Genomic DNA, 14,302 nt, shown 5'->3' with positions numbered 1-14,302 from the left:
GTTTCATGTTGCGCAAACAAGACCCATTATTTTACGTTAAAGCTTTGCGCGTGTATTGTACGTGCCATGGGTGGCCATCTCAGAGTTTACGGCTCGACGCAGTAGACAATGGTTGACCTTTCTTCAAGGCGACACTTTGCTGGCAGTGGTCGCGTGTAGTGGTTAACGCACCGAACTATAAACCTGGCGTCCCCGAGTTCGATTCCCGCTCACGGCCACCGTGACAATTATCTTGAACGAGTCCTGGGAGGCAGAGGCGGCCCAGCGCGGCACTCGCCACGCATCCCCTCGCGTGCCCGTACCGGCCTTCACAGGTGCCCGCTAGCGGCACTTGCGCCGGCCATCTATCGGGGGGCTGCACAGGGGACCTTCGTCTTCGTCAAGCAGTACGGGCGCCGCGTGCGAACGAGTGAGCGAGCCGGGCGGAAGGGGCGGCGCGTGCAGAGCCTCTTACGGTGGATGTAAAGCTCGGTGCAGGGTCCCTCCCCGGAGGCGCTGAGAGCCTGCACCGACACCAGGTAGTCGTCCTTCGCGAACAGCCGCACCTTCAGCATCGTCTCGGTGGTGTTCACCTTGTACACCTTGCCCTTGGGGCGGTCCTTCAGGTGGTAGCGCACCTGCGGCCCGCGGGGAGACACGCACGGTGAGACACCTTGGCACGCCGATCGGTGGCGCGGCGATGGTTTGGGTGGCGATGCATGGTCACGCTGGCGGACTCGTCCATGATGATTTTGATGATGATGTTGATATCATTGATTATGTTGATGATATTGATGATGTTGACGATGTTAATTATGTTGATGTTGATGATGTTGATTATGGGATGATGATGTTGAGGATGTTGATGTTATTGATTATGTTGATTATGTTGATGATGTTAATGATGATGATGTTGATCATGCGATGATGTTGATGATGTTGATTATGTTTATGATGTTAATGATGTTAATGATGATGTTAATGATGATGTTAATGATGATGTTAATGATGATGTTAATGATGTTGATGATGTTGATCATGGGATGATGATGTTGATGATGCACCAGTGCTGGGCTCCAGCAAAGCATGTCTCCCGCGAAGTTTCGTTGTGCCCGTATGGTGGAGCAAGCGCTGATGATAGTAAAGTCTATGGGCCTACTTGTAAGTAAGTCTATGGCCATGTGAGTCTATGGGTATCTGTGTCAGTCTACAGGCCTGTCTATGAGTCTCTGTGCGAGAATGAATGTGCTAATGATGCTGAAGCAACGTTTTGCTGTTTCTAATATGAATCCAGTCCCATGCATTACCACTACGGACTGTAAACACCCGACATGGATTTTGGTGCCGCAAAAAACGTGGAGCCAGAGGAGACTCGTGTTGTCCCAGAGACTCGTGTTGAGTCATTGTTATTTCGGTCGCAAGCTCCCTGGATGGCCTTCATCAATGCATGGACAACAGAATTTCTAATACAAACTGATGTCCGCTCCATGACCCCACTGCGCGCGCGTGGGACCTGCCTGGTATTTGATGACCGCTGACTCGTCCAGAGGGTGGATCGGGTTCCAGGCAATGGTCACGATGTCGTCCTTCAACGTGTATCTGACCTCAGGGATCTGGCTTGAAGCTGCGGACAACAAACCAACGAGACGTGAACGGTCCCCACTCTCGATTTAAAGCTTTCGTGACTGCAGGGATTCATCTTCTTGGTTCTTTCGGTAAAGTCACGTAGAATGGAGATAATAAAATACTAAGAAAAAAGAAAACATAAAAAAATTATTTTATTTTATTATGCTTTATTATTGTATTATTTCCATTCTACGTGACTTTACCGAAAGAACCAAGAAGATGGTCCCCACTCTGTCTCGCTGCGGTGAAAGCCGTCTTCACGCCTCAACATGCGGAGGACCTCACGCAGTGGTGGCACTGGCATATTCCTGTGGGGGGGACTCAATTCTGGAGAGGAAAAGGACTTAGTGTTTCTCACAAAACAGTACTGATTTTATACACCCAGGAGGGATGATCATGGCGGGGCTTACGTGACACCCAACCGGGATTTCACTTCAATTCTATATTTCCAAACTGGAGCAGAGCATTATAACTAGTCATTAGTGGTTGCACACCACATCAATTGTATGCCAATACACTCGGAAGTTTCCACCAAGCAACACTCAATAACACCAAGCCTAGAATTGGGCTTGGCCTACCGCCTCAGTGGGAGAAGAGAGGTTGTCATGGACAAGCGGAGAGATTTCCCACAGCCAGGTTTGTGCCAGGAGCTCCATCCCAAATGTGATCCCTAATGTGATCCCAGTGTTCCTATCGGAGGAGAGTGGTGATGCCGTGGTTCACGCACTGCGCTATGAACACCGCAAGCTGCGCTCAGTACCCGGTTATGGCTAAGATTAGCGATGAGTGATCATCTGAACTAGTTCCGGGCATTCCAGCCTGGTGAAGTATGGTCCAGGTGATGCCTTCATCTAGCAGTTGATTGCTAAAGGGCTTACTTTTATTCCAATATTGACCTAATGAAGGCTACATCGTGGCTTATTAAATGTAACTTTGGTGTGACCTTTGGCAAGGTGAAGAGTTTTGACGATTTGTCAAAGATGTGAATTCAGCCCTTATTTCATTACTAGTAGTACAATGCCCGTGCACCCAGCGAGTAACGCTGGGCCCGGAGTGTGCACGTGGTGGCTGGGGCTCTTTACCGTTCTTATTCGTGTGGACGCTGGCGACGGGGCTCGGGGGCCCCGCGCCGCCCGTGTTGTAGCCGCGCACATCCACGTGGTACAGCGTCTTCTGCACAAGGCCTGCGACACACGGAGCCACGCGCCTCGAGACCCACGCGTTCAGTTGTCGCGCTCTTTCATCGCCCTCCCCACCCACCGCCCCCACCGCACGTCTCAAGTTGGAGGAGGGGCCACAGCGAGCGTTGAGTCGGCGGGTCGGATTGCCTGGCGCTGGAGCGGGAGCGGAGAAGGGAGGAGGCGGGGGGACCGGCTCCGTCGCGTGGAACGCTCGAGGGCCGGTGGCGTCGCCGGGTCAGAGCGACTCTCGTAGCGGGGAGCGTGGGGGGACAGAGGCCTCGGGTTGGATCGAGCCAAAGCTGCTGCCGCACAACAGCAGCAGCAGCAGCAGCAGCGGAGATTTCTTCTGAAGTGGCCGTGAACCCACAGAGCTAAATTAATGGCGAGAATCCGGCTACAAATGAGAAGTGGTTTAATGGGACCGCGAAACCGATCGGAATGCACCCCAGCCCATCAGACCTGGGAATCTCAGCAGGCGTAAGCAGCAGAGCTGCGCGTATCTGGTGGGTACAGTGTGTGTTGGCGATGAGCCTGAATCGCCCCGCTCACCTCTGATGATGACGCTGTTGGTGACCTCGGTCTGAACTCTCTCTGCCGCCGCTTGGTTGTCCGTGGATTTCCAGTAGCGTATCTGGCCACCAGAGAGCGTCGCACACAGCCACAAGGGTAGGAACCTCCTGCTCAGCCTCGGATCTCATGGAGCCTCGGTGGCCGCGGGGACCGATGAGCCGGATGTGGCACGGGACAAACGAGGACGCTGCTGTGCACACGCTCCGAGTAGACCTCATTGGAGAGTTTTTTTTAATATATGCTGCCAAGCTTGGTGGTGCTCATTCAGACGCTGTCTTTCCGACAGACCTGTTCTTCACCTGAGGACGGCTGCTTGCGTTGTGGCCGAAACGTCGTGAGAATTGTATTTTATTGTTTTATTATTAATATTTTATTATTTCCCTTCTACGTGACTTTACCGAAAGAACCAAGAAGACGCATTGGACAGGTTTTACCAAAATAATAAAAACAGTTTTAAATAAACCGTAGTCACCTCCATAGCCACCCCACTAGAGTCAATACGAAGTGTCTGGCCTGTCTCTCAGTGTAATTCCCAGCATGCACCGCTTCCTGCTTCTCTGTCATTGTCCACGTGTCGGATCTGCGTAGCATGACCGTGGACGTGCCCTTCAGGCACACGGTCTACGTGACGCGGGGGAGGATGCGTTGAAGAGGTGTTTTTATTTTATTGAGCCAGCATCCGTTCAAACTAAATGCGAAATCTGAAATCCGGTGAGTCGAGCGTTTACCTTACCTCGTATCCCACGATTCGCCGGCTGGTGGCGTTGGGCAGAATGGGCTCCCAGGTGACTTTGAATTCCGTGTAATTGACGGCGCAGGCCGTGCGAGCGATGGGGAACGCCCTTGCCCTGCGCGGAGCCACGTCCGGTTCTGTGAACAGCGGCGTCCTCGTTAACGTGGGGACGCCTCTGCCCGCGCCAAAGGTGCAGCCGTGCAAGTGCCTGCTCTCACCACCGCTGGAGGAAGGGCCTCCACTAAAGTGAGATCCCTTGGGTGTTTGGCTTTCTCTTCCACAATGACCAGACGTCTTGGAAGTGAGTGTGCCCACATTGTATCCCACCAAATGCACTGATGAAGCCACCATCTACACCGCTGGACTGCTCGCTGGGTAGAGGCTGGGGGAGGTTTAAGAAACTCGCCCCCCATTACTTGCACTTCTGCGCCGGGAGATGGAGTTGAGTGGTGCTGTAGATGGCCATGCCACCATGGCAGATCCTATTGCTGCTCAGTTAAAAGGATAACTTGTTTATTGCTGTTCACATCTATAATAGTATTCTTGGTTCTTTCGGTAAAGTCACGTAGAAGGGGAATAATAAAAACAAATGAAAATATAACACAATAAAATTCTCACGACGTTTCGACTGCAACACAAGCAATCATCATCAGGTGTGAAATCCACAGCAAGAAAATTTTCCGAACATAGATGGACTCGTCCATCTGACCAACTGCCAAATCGCTGTCCGTGGTGCTGACGTTAAGAAAAAAAAACGCCACTTTTTTCAAAATTTCTTGCTGTGGATTTCACACCTGATGATGATTGCTTGTGTTGCAGTCGAAACGTCGTGAGAATTTTATTGTTTTATATTTTTTATATATAATTATTTCCCTTCTACGTGACTTGACCGAAAGAACCAAGAATATCAATCCCTGCAGTCACGAAAGCTTTAAATCGAAATCTATAATAGTGTTTATTGCTGTTCACAGCTATGAATGCGCTCCAAACCAGGAACAGATTCAACCAGTTTTATTTGTCCATGCGGTTACCGGGAATGCAAAACGAGCCTGGGGTTTCAAGGCCCCACTCACGTTCCCATCTGCGTCTCCCGCCGGGGCTCTCCGTGCGGGGGCTGGGCAGCTGGGGCCGCCGGACCAAGACGCCGGCACGCGACGGACGACTCGTTTCAGCCGACACCGCGGGATCTTTAACGTCCACCGTGAGCCGGACGGCTCCGGGTATTTCAAGGCTAATGCAACCGGCGGCAGTATTAACCAGGGCGGCCTGTTCGGGCACGGACCGCGAATCCCCCTCGACAAGTGTCGCCGTGACTTTCTGGCCCGCCCCTACTGGACACCTGCGAACAAGAGGCTTCGCAAGCCACCAGATTCCTCCTGCGGTCTGCGTAACGTTTCTGAACGCAAAGCGGCGAGCCGCGCGGGGGACCGTGCCGGCTCACCGTCTTCGGCGGAGTGCACCACGACCACCTGGCTGTAGGGGCCCCCGCCGTGGATGTTGCTCGCCTGCATCTGGACCTCGAAGGGCACGTACGGCTCCAGGCTCGCGTTCTTGTAGACGAAGCGCGACGCGTCGGCGTCGCCGATCACCACCGTGGTCCACACCTTGTCCGCGCTGTCGAGGGGCCGGAACCTGATGTTGTAGGTGAACCTATCGCCAAAGCGGTACTCCTGCTCCACCGACTGTGGGAGCATGGCGGGGGGGCGGGGGGGGGGGGGGGCATGGTCATTGGGAGGGCGGCCCACGCACGGCGGCGCCGGTACTACACAGCGCTACCGACTCGTGCGAGTCTCCGGCTATCACGTTGGGAAGTCCGCCAGCATTGGTTCAAGCTTGACTCTGCCGATGAGACACTGCATGTCAAAACCGGTCGAGAGATCAGCTTGTTTTGAATCAAAGCTGCTGAAATGATGCGCTCCGCAGAAGGCACTGTGGCTGATGGAATGTGTAAATAAAATATTAAATCCTACAAAATCATCCCTGCACGTTTTGTATTTTCCTTCCACATTTCCCCTTGCAAGAGAGATTCGTGCTGCAGCGGGGTTTCGCTCGGTTGGACCGAGGTAACCACCAAGAGAGCAGCCTCCGGTTTTCCAGCTCGTAACACGGCAACAAGATGGTGTCACCGGTTTACGGGGAAATTGATGGCATCGTTCCCGCACGCAAAACGCGCCTGAGCCACGTCACAGGCCGGTACGCACGATCACTCACGCGCTGTCCCTGGCACACGCACCGCTTCACCACACCGCAAATCGATGCTTGTGCCTCATCATGTTCATGCTTGGCTATGGGGGCGTTAAGAAGGGGCGTTTGAGTCGAGGCCAGGTGGTAACTCGAGAGACCAAGGAGAGCGTTGTCTTCGAGAGCAACATGGGTCACCAACGTGACAACAGCGAAACAAATACTATAAAGCATAGGAAGAGTGCGAATAGAAATCAGGGCAAAAGCAACCGCGTCGCATGGGAAACCTAAAATACTGCACGAACATAAATCAATGTTGAATAATTAATTCCATGGAATGTAAGCAGGCTCGGGCAGATTGTTTTTAGACTCATCGTTGTACAGTACTTGAGGTACGTAAACATTAAACAGATGTGGGTGAGTCGATGCGTCTCCGCACTCAATCAAGTATTGGGCAGTGTCCATCTCTAGTCTTGGCCATGAGCTTGTTGTGATGGAAATTCTACATTCCATTGACAGGGGCCAGATAATCTTTGGAAACTACATTTTAAACGGATAAAAATACGCATCGCCCTTGACAGCCAGGAGGGAGGGTCGATTATAAGCGACGAAGCATGCTCACGAAGGACCCATAGGACCGGAGTTTCATTCCGACGATGTTTGCCGCCAGGATTAATCTCTTTTGCGGTGGGGTAACGGGGCAGAGCTCTACTCTGTATCGGGCGTTGGCTGTGAAGCGAAGCTGGGAATGTAGAAGGTCCTTCACAGCTCCGCCACCTGGATTTCCCATTTACAGAACTGGGGAAGTCTGATTTGGAGATAGCAGAAGTGCGCCCATTCCGTGCTCACCCCCCATCCAGGAGAATGCAGCAGCGGAGATTCTATTGGGAGGACCGGGGCTCGGTGATTTGTTTTGAGAGCAAGCGGCAGTAATCACGGACTCATCCCCAAATGCAAACAGAAATGTCCCGCTTGCAGCGGAGACAGTTGTGTGTCATCATCGCCCGAGCGAGGAAGCCGACCAGGCTGCCCCTGCATTTACAACTGGACCTTGCTGTCCAGCCAAATACCCATCACAATGTTCTTAATTCTAAGAGGCATAGATGTAACGAGGATGAATAATTTTTTCGGAGCAAGTAACCACTGAAATAACTCCTGAAGGCAGTGGCGACGTGGTAGTGGTGGCGCAGTGGTGGTGGTGTAGTGGTGATGGTGTAGTGGTGGTGGTGGTGGTGCAGTGGTGGTAATGGTGCAGTGGTGGTGGCATAGTGGTGGTGCAGTGGTGGTGGTGGTGTGCACAGCTTTCTAAACAGGAGACTGCTACAGTAAAAATACTGGCCAGGGGTTGATCCAGACGTAAAATTCCTCTCGGAAATGTTTTTGCAATCAGTGGTCATCCTAGAAATAGACCCTGCCATAGGAATGTCGAATTTGCACTCCTGGCTCATGGCGAGTTTGTCAAGGAGTTGTGCCCTGATAGCAAGTTCACCATTGCTTGCAGGCACGTGGGAGTAAAGATGAAGTCGACATTCTTCAGGAATTCACAGGAATGAAAATGCAGGCATTACTACAGGACCCAACACCCCGCTGGGTGCCTTCAGGATTAAGATGAATCGAACGTTGCACGTGAATGTTCACACGAGTGTTTTAGCCACTACTGCCTGATTTCTAGCCACTACTGCATGATTTATAGCCACTACTGCATGATTTCTAGCCACTACTGCCTGATTTACAGCCACTACTGCATGATTTATAGCCACTACTGCCTGATTTCTATCCACTACTGCCTGATTTATAGCCACTACTGCCTGATTTATAGCAACTACTGCCTGATTTCTAGCCACTACTGCCTGATTTACAGCCACTACTGCATGATTTATAGCCACTACTGCCTGATTTATAGCCACTACTGCCTGATTTCAGTCACTACTGCCTGATTTATAGCCACTACTGCCTGATTTATAGCCACTACTGCCTGATTTATAGCCACTACTGCCTGATTTCTAGCCACTACTGCCTGATTTACAGCCACTAATTACCAGATTTCTAGCCACTACTGCCTGATTTCTAGCCACTACTGCCTGATTTCTAGCCACTACTGCATGATTTCTAGCCACTACTGCGTCGTGGTGCTCCAACAAGAAGCATGCCGAACACACCCACGGCACGGAGAACAGAGAACGCCTCGTCACATCGCAGCGGTCGACAGCTGCACATTGGTCGCAGAAAACGGATGAAGGTAGCAGGAGGCCAAATCGGTGAAATGCAACGCGCCGGCCGCTTGACGCGTTGACACGATGACAGCAGCAGGGGCGGCCGGGTGGCCCAGAGGTCGGAGCGTTGAGCCGGCACCGCTGAGATGCTGGGCTCCCATCGAGGCAGCCGCCCGCGGCTCAAACCGCCGGATGAAGCGACTTGATGGCTTCAGCCTCGTCACGAGAAAACCGTCGCTTTGAATAAGCCGTTGCTCGTAATTGAGCTGAATTGCAGCTCTGTCATGCAATTAACATGACTGTGATATAGAGAGCAGGTGGGCAAGCGCTGTTCTCCACGGTGTGGAGAAGAGGATCACCGGAAGGGCTCTCAGAGGTAGCTCTGTTATATCCACTTATGTTGGCTATTGTCGTCGTCTCGCGGGCGCGGCGACAACGACGACAACGCTGGAGGAACGCGGCACGCAAACTTCGAGCGGCGCAAGCAGAGGGGAGACCCGGGGGGCAGCTGGGCCCGAGCGAGGGGGGAGGGCGAGGGGGAGGGTGGGGCCGCACGAGCCGCGCACCTTCCACGTGATGGTGAGCTCCCGATGGACGCCCCCGCCTCCGCCGATCTTCGAGGGCACGATGGTGGGAACTGCGTCGCCACATCCGCCCACGCAAGGATTAATCACCCACACGCAGCGTGGAGGGGCGCACGCGGGGATAGGGTTAAGCAACTTGGAGGTTCACAGTTATATTTTTTTTTCAAGAAGGCAATCAGGAAAAGCAGGTTGTGATGGCTGTTGACATATTTGCAGGATGGAGGGCAGGTCACTGAAACGGGCAAAGGGGCGACGTCGCAAAGGTGGGAGACGGCCAAGCGGAAGACCTGAAGCCAGACGGTGGTGGTGGTGAGACTCTTGGGAGTGGAACTAGGAGGCTGCCTGCCGACCAGGCAAAGGGTGAGGGGTCAGGCTGGGTGAGGGGTGTGGCTGGGCGAGGGGTGTGACTGGGTGAGGGGTGTGACTGGGTGAGGGGTGTGGCTGGGTGAGGGGTGTGACTGGGTGAGGGGTGTGGCTGGGTGAGGGGTGTGGCTGGGTGAGGGGTGTGGCTGAGTGAGGGGTGTGGCTGGGTGAGGGGTGTGGCTGGGTGAGGGGTGTGGCTGAGTGAGGGGTGTGGCTGAGTGAGGGGTGTGGCTGGGTGAGGGGTGTGGCTGGGTAAGGGGTGTGGCTGGGTGAGGGGTGTGGCTGGGTAAGGGGTGTGGCTGGGTGAGGGGTGTGGCTGGGTGAGGGGTGTGGCTGGGTAAGGGGTGTGGCTGGGTGAGGGGTGTGGCTGGGTAAGGGGTGTGGCTGGGTGAGGGGTGTGGCTGGGTAAGGGGTGTGGCTGTGTGAGGGGTGTGACTGGGTGAGGGGTGTGGCTGGGTGAGGGGTGTGGCTGAGTGAGGGGTGTGGCCGAGTGAGGGGTGTGTCTGAGAGGGGTGTGGCTGAGTGAGGGGTGTGGCTGAGTGAGGGGTGTGGCTGAGTGAGGGGTGTGGCTGTGTGAGGGGTGTGACTGGGTGAGGGGTGTGGCTGGGTGAGGGGTGTGGCTGAGTGAGGGGTGTGGCCGAGTGAGGGGTGTGTCTGAGAGGGGTGTGGCTGAGTGAGGGGTGTGGCTGAGTGAGGGGTGTGGCTGAGTGAGGGGTGTGGCTGAGTGAGGGGTGTGGCCGAGTGAGGGGTGTGGCTGGATGAGGGGTGTGGCTGAGTGAGGGGTGTGGCTGGGTGAGGGGTGTGTCTGGGTGAGGGGTGTGGCCGAGTGAGGGGTGTGGCTGAGTGAGGGGTGTGGCTGAGTGAGGGGTGTGGCCGAGTGAGGGGTGTGGCTGGGTGAGGGGTGTGTCTGGGTGAGGGGCGTGGCTGGGTGAGGGGTGTGGCTGAGTGAGGGGTGTGGCCGAGTGAGGGGTGTGGCTGAGTGAGGGGTGTGGCTGAGTGAGGGGTGTGGCTGAGTGAGGGGTGTGGCTGAGTGAGGGGTGTGGCCGAGTGAGGGGTGTGGCTGGGTGAGGGGTGTGTCTGGGTGAGGGGCGTGGCTGGGTGAGGGGTGTGGCTGAGTGAGGGGTGTGGCCGAGTGAGGGGTGTGGCTGAGTGAGGGGTGTGGCTGAGTGAGGGGTGTGGCTGAGTGAGGGGTGTGGCTGGGTGAGGGGTGTGTCTGAGTGAGGGGTGTGGCTGGGTGAGGGGTGTGTCTGGGTGAGGGGTGTGGCCGAGTGAGGGGTGTGGCCGAGTGAGGGGTGTGGCTGAGTGAGGGGTGTGGCTGAGTGAGGGGTGTGGCTGGGTGAGGGGTGTGTCTGGGTGAGGGGTGTGGCCGAGTGAGGGGTGTGGCCGAGTGAGGGGTGTGGCTGAGTGAGGGGTGTGGCTGGGTAAGGGGTGTGGCTGGGTGAGGGGTGTGGCTGGGTAAGGGGTGTGGCTGGGTGAAGGGTGTGGCTGGGTAAGGGGTGTGGCTGTGTGAGGGGTGTGACTGGGTGAGGGGTGTGGCTGGGTGAGGGGTGTGGCTGAGTGAGGGGTGTGGCCGAGTGAGGGGTGTGTCTGAGAGGGGTGTGGCTGAGTGAGGGGTGTGGCTGAGTGAGGGGTGTGGCTGAGTGAGGGGTGTGGCTGAGTGAGGGGTGTGGCCGAGTGAGGGGTGTGGCTGGATGAGGGGTGTGGCTGAGTGAGGGGTGTGGCTGGGTGAGGGGTGTGTCTGGGTGAGGGGTGTGGCCGAGTGAGGGGTGTGGCCGAGTGAGGGGTGTGGCCGAGTGAGGGGTGTGGCTGAGTGAGGGGTGTGGCTGAGTGAGGGGTGTGGCCGAGTGAGGGGTGTGGCTGGGTGAGGGGTGTGTCTGGGTGAGGGGCGTGGCTGGGTGAGGGGTGTGGCTGAGTGAGGGGTGTGGCCGAGTGAGGGGTGTGGCTGAGTGAGGGGTGTGGCTGAGTGAGGGGTGTGGCTGAGTGAGGGGTGTGGCTGGGTGAGGGGTGTGTCTGAGTGAGGGGTGTGGCTGGGTGAGGGGTGTGTCTGGGTGAGGGGTGTGGCCGAGTGAGGGGTGTGGCCGAGTGAGGGGTGTGGCCGAGTGAGGGGTGTGGCCGAGTGAGGGGTGTGGCTGAGTGAGGGGTGTGGCTGAGTGAGGGGTGTGGCTGGGTGAGGGGTGTGTCTGGGTGAGGGGTGTGGCCGAGTGAGGGGTGTGGCCGAGTGAGGGGTGTGGCTGAGTGAGGGGTGTGGCTGAGTGAGGGGTGTGGCTGGGTGAGGGGTGTGGCTGAGTGAGGGGTGTGGCCGAGTGAGGGGTGTGGCTGAGTGAAGGGTGTGGCTGGGTGAGGGGTGAGTGAGGGGTGTGGCTGGGTGAGGGGTGTGGCTGGGTGAGGGGTGTGGCTGAGTGAGGGGTGTGGCTGAGTGAGGGGTGTGGCTGGGTGAGGGGTGTGGCTGAGTGAGGGGTGTGGCTGGGTGAGGGGTGTGGCTGGGTGAGGGGTGTGGCCGGGTGAGGGGTGTGGCTGGGTGAGGGGTGTGGCTGGGTGAGGGGTGTGACTGGGTGAGGGGTGTGGCTGGGTGAAGGGTGTGGACGAGTGAGGGGTGTGGCCGGGTGAGGGGTGTGGCTGAGTGAGGGGTGTGGCCGAGTGAGGGGTGTGGCTGAGTGAGGGGTGTGGCTGGGTAAGGGGTGTGGCTGGGTGAGGGGTGTGGCTGGGTAAGGGGTGTGGCTGGGTGAGGGGTGTGGCTGGGTAAGGGGTGTGGCTGTGTGAGGGGTGTGACTGGGTGAGGGGTGTGGCTGGGTGAGGGGTGTGGCTGAGTGAGGGGTGTGGCCGAGTGAGGGGTGTGTCTGAGAGGGGTGTGGCTGAGTGAGGGGTGTGGCTGAGTGAGGGGTGTGGCCGAGTGAGGGGTGTGGCTGGATGAGGGGTGTGGCTGAGTGAGGGGTGTGGCTGGGTGAGGGGTGTGTCTGGGTGAGGGGTGTGGTCGAGTGAGGGGTGTGGCCGAGTGAGGGGTGTGGCCGGGTGAGGGGTGTGGCCGAGTGAGGGGTGTGGCTGAGTGAGGGGTGTGGCTGAGTGAGGGGTGTGGCTGAGTGAGGGGTGTGGCTGAGTGAGGGGTGTGGCTGGGTGAGGGGTGTGGCTGGGTGAGGGGTGTGGCTCGTGAGGGGTGTGACTGGGTGAGGGGTGTGGCCGGTTGAGGGGTGTGGCTGGGTGAGGGGTGTGTCTGGGTGAGGGGCGTGGCTGGGTGAGGGGTGTGGCTGAGTGAGGGGTGTGGCCGAGTGAGGGGTGTGGCTGAGTGAGGGGTGTGGCTGAGTGAGGGGTGTGGCTGAGTGAGGGGTGTGGCTGGGTGAGGGGTGTGTCTGAGTGAGGGGTGTGGCTGGGTGAGGGGTGTGTCTGGGTGAGGGGTGTGGCCGAGTGAGGGGTGTGGCCGAGTGAGGGGTGTGGCTGAGTGAAGGGTGTGGCTGGGTGAGGGGTGAGTGAGGGGTGTGGCTGGGTGAGGGGTGTGGCTGGGTGAGGGGTGTGGCTGAGTGAGGGGTGTGGCTGAGTGAGGGGTGTGGCTGGGTGAGGGGTGTGGCTGAGTGAGGGGTGTGGCTGGGTGAGGGGTGTGGCTGGGTGAGGGGTGTGGCCGGGTGAGGGGTGTGGCTGGGTGAGGGGTGTGGCTGGGTGAGGGGTGTGACTGGGTGAGGGGTGTGACTGGGTGAGGGGTGTGGCTGGGTGAGGGGTGTGGACGAGTGAGGGGTGTGGCCGGGTGAGGGGTGTGGCTGAGTGAGGGGTGTGGCCGAGTGAGGGGTGTGGCTGAGTGAGGGGTGTGGCTGGGTAAGGGGTGTGGCTGGGTGAGGGGTGTGGCTGGGTAAGGGGTGTGGCTGGGTGAGGGGTGTGGCTGGGTAAGGGGTGTGGCTGTGTGAGGGGTGTGACTGGGTGAGGGGTGTGGCTGGGTGAGGGGTGTGGCTGAGTGAGGGGTGTGGCCGAGTGAGGGGTGTGTCTGAGAGGGGTGTGGCTGAGTGAGGGGTGTGGCTGAGTGAGGGGTGTGGCTGAGTGAGGGGTGTGGCCGAGTGAGGGGTGTGGCTGGATGAGGGGTGTGGCTGAGTGAGGGGTGTGGCTGGGTGAGGGGTGTGGCTGAGTGAGGGGTGTGGCTGAGTGAGGGGTGTGGCTGGGTGAGGGGTGTGTCTGAGTGAGGGGTGTGGCTGGGTGAGGGGTGTGTCTGGGTGAGGGGTGTGGCCGAGTGAGGGGTGTGGCCGAGTGAGGGGTGTGGCCGAGTGAGGGGTGTGGCCGAGTGAGGGGTGTGGCTGAGTGAGGGGTGTGGCTGAGTGAGGGGTGTGGCTGGGTGAGGGGTGTGTCTGGGTGAGGGGTGTGGCCGAGTGAGGGGTGTGGCCGAGTGAGGGGTGTGGCTGAGTGAGGGGTGTGGCTGAGTGAGGGGTGTGGCTGGGTGAGGGGTGTGGCTGAGTGAGGGGTGTGGCCGAGTGAGGGGTGTGGCTGAGTGAAGGGTGTGGCTGGGTGAGGGGTGAGTGAGGGGTGTGGCTGGGTGAGGGGTGTGGCTGGGTGAGGGGTGTGGCTGAGTGAGGGGTGTGGCTGAGTGAGGGGTGTGGCTGGGTGAGGGGTGTGGCTGAGTGAGGGGTGTGGCTGGGTGAGGGGTGTGGCTGGGTGAGGGGTGTGGCCGGGTGAGGGGTGTGGCTGGGTGAGGGGTGTGGCTGGGTGAGGGGTGTGACTGGGTGAGGGGTGTGGCTGGGTGAAGGGTGTGGACGAGTGAGGGGTGTGGCCGGGTGAGGGGTGTGGCTGAGTGAGGGGTGTGGCCGAGTGAGGGGTGTGGCTGAGTGAGGGGTGTGGCTGGGTAAGGGGTGTGGCTGGGTGAGGGGTGTGGCTGGGTAAGGGGTGTGGCTGGGTGAGGGG

General features: G+C 57.8%; 1 protein-coding gene across 2 annotated transcripts in view; it reads right to left on the bottom strand.

Annotated features, from left to right (window-relative positions):
* Positions 1-14,302, bottom strand: part of LOC144731194 (contactin-2-like) — a 361,376-nt gene that overhangs the window by 12,626 nt on the left and 334,448 nt on the right. For both annotated transcript variants that reach the window (XM_078612167.1, XM_078612166.1), the window contains exons 18-24: positions 9,050-9,120; positions 5,531-5,771; positions 4,090-4,226; positions 3,336-3,417; positions 2,688-2,789; positions 1,497-1,603; positions 455-617 (exon numbers count right to left, since the gene is read on the bottom strand). In XM_078612167.1, the coding sequence (XP_078468293.1) occupies positions 455-617; positions 1,497-1,603; positions 2,688-2,789; positions 3,336-3,417; positions 4,090-4,226; positions 5,531-5,771; positions 9,050-9,120 (903 nt within the window). The remainder of the gene's footprint in view (positions 1-454; positions 618-1,496; positions 1,604-2,687; positions 2,790-3,335; positions 3,418-4,089; positions 4,227-5,530; positions 5,772-9,049; positions 9,121-14,302) is intronic.

This window comes from Lampetra planeri, chromosome 38, assembly GCF_965212315.1.
Source record: "Lampetra planeri chromosome 38, kcLamPlan1.2.h2, whole genome shotgun sequence".
NCBI lineage: Eukaryota > Metazoa > Chordata > Hyperoartia > Petromyzontiformes > Petromyzontidae > Lampetra > Lampetra planeri.
Note: the sequence above shows the minus strand (reverse complement) of the source record. Positions and strands in the feature narration are given on the sequence as shown.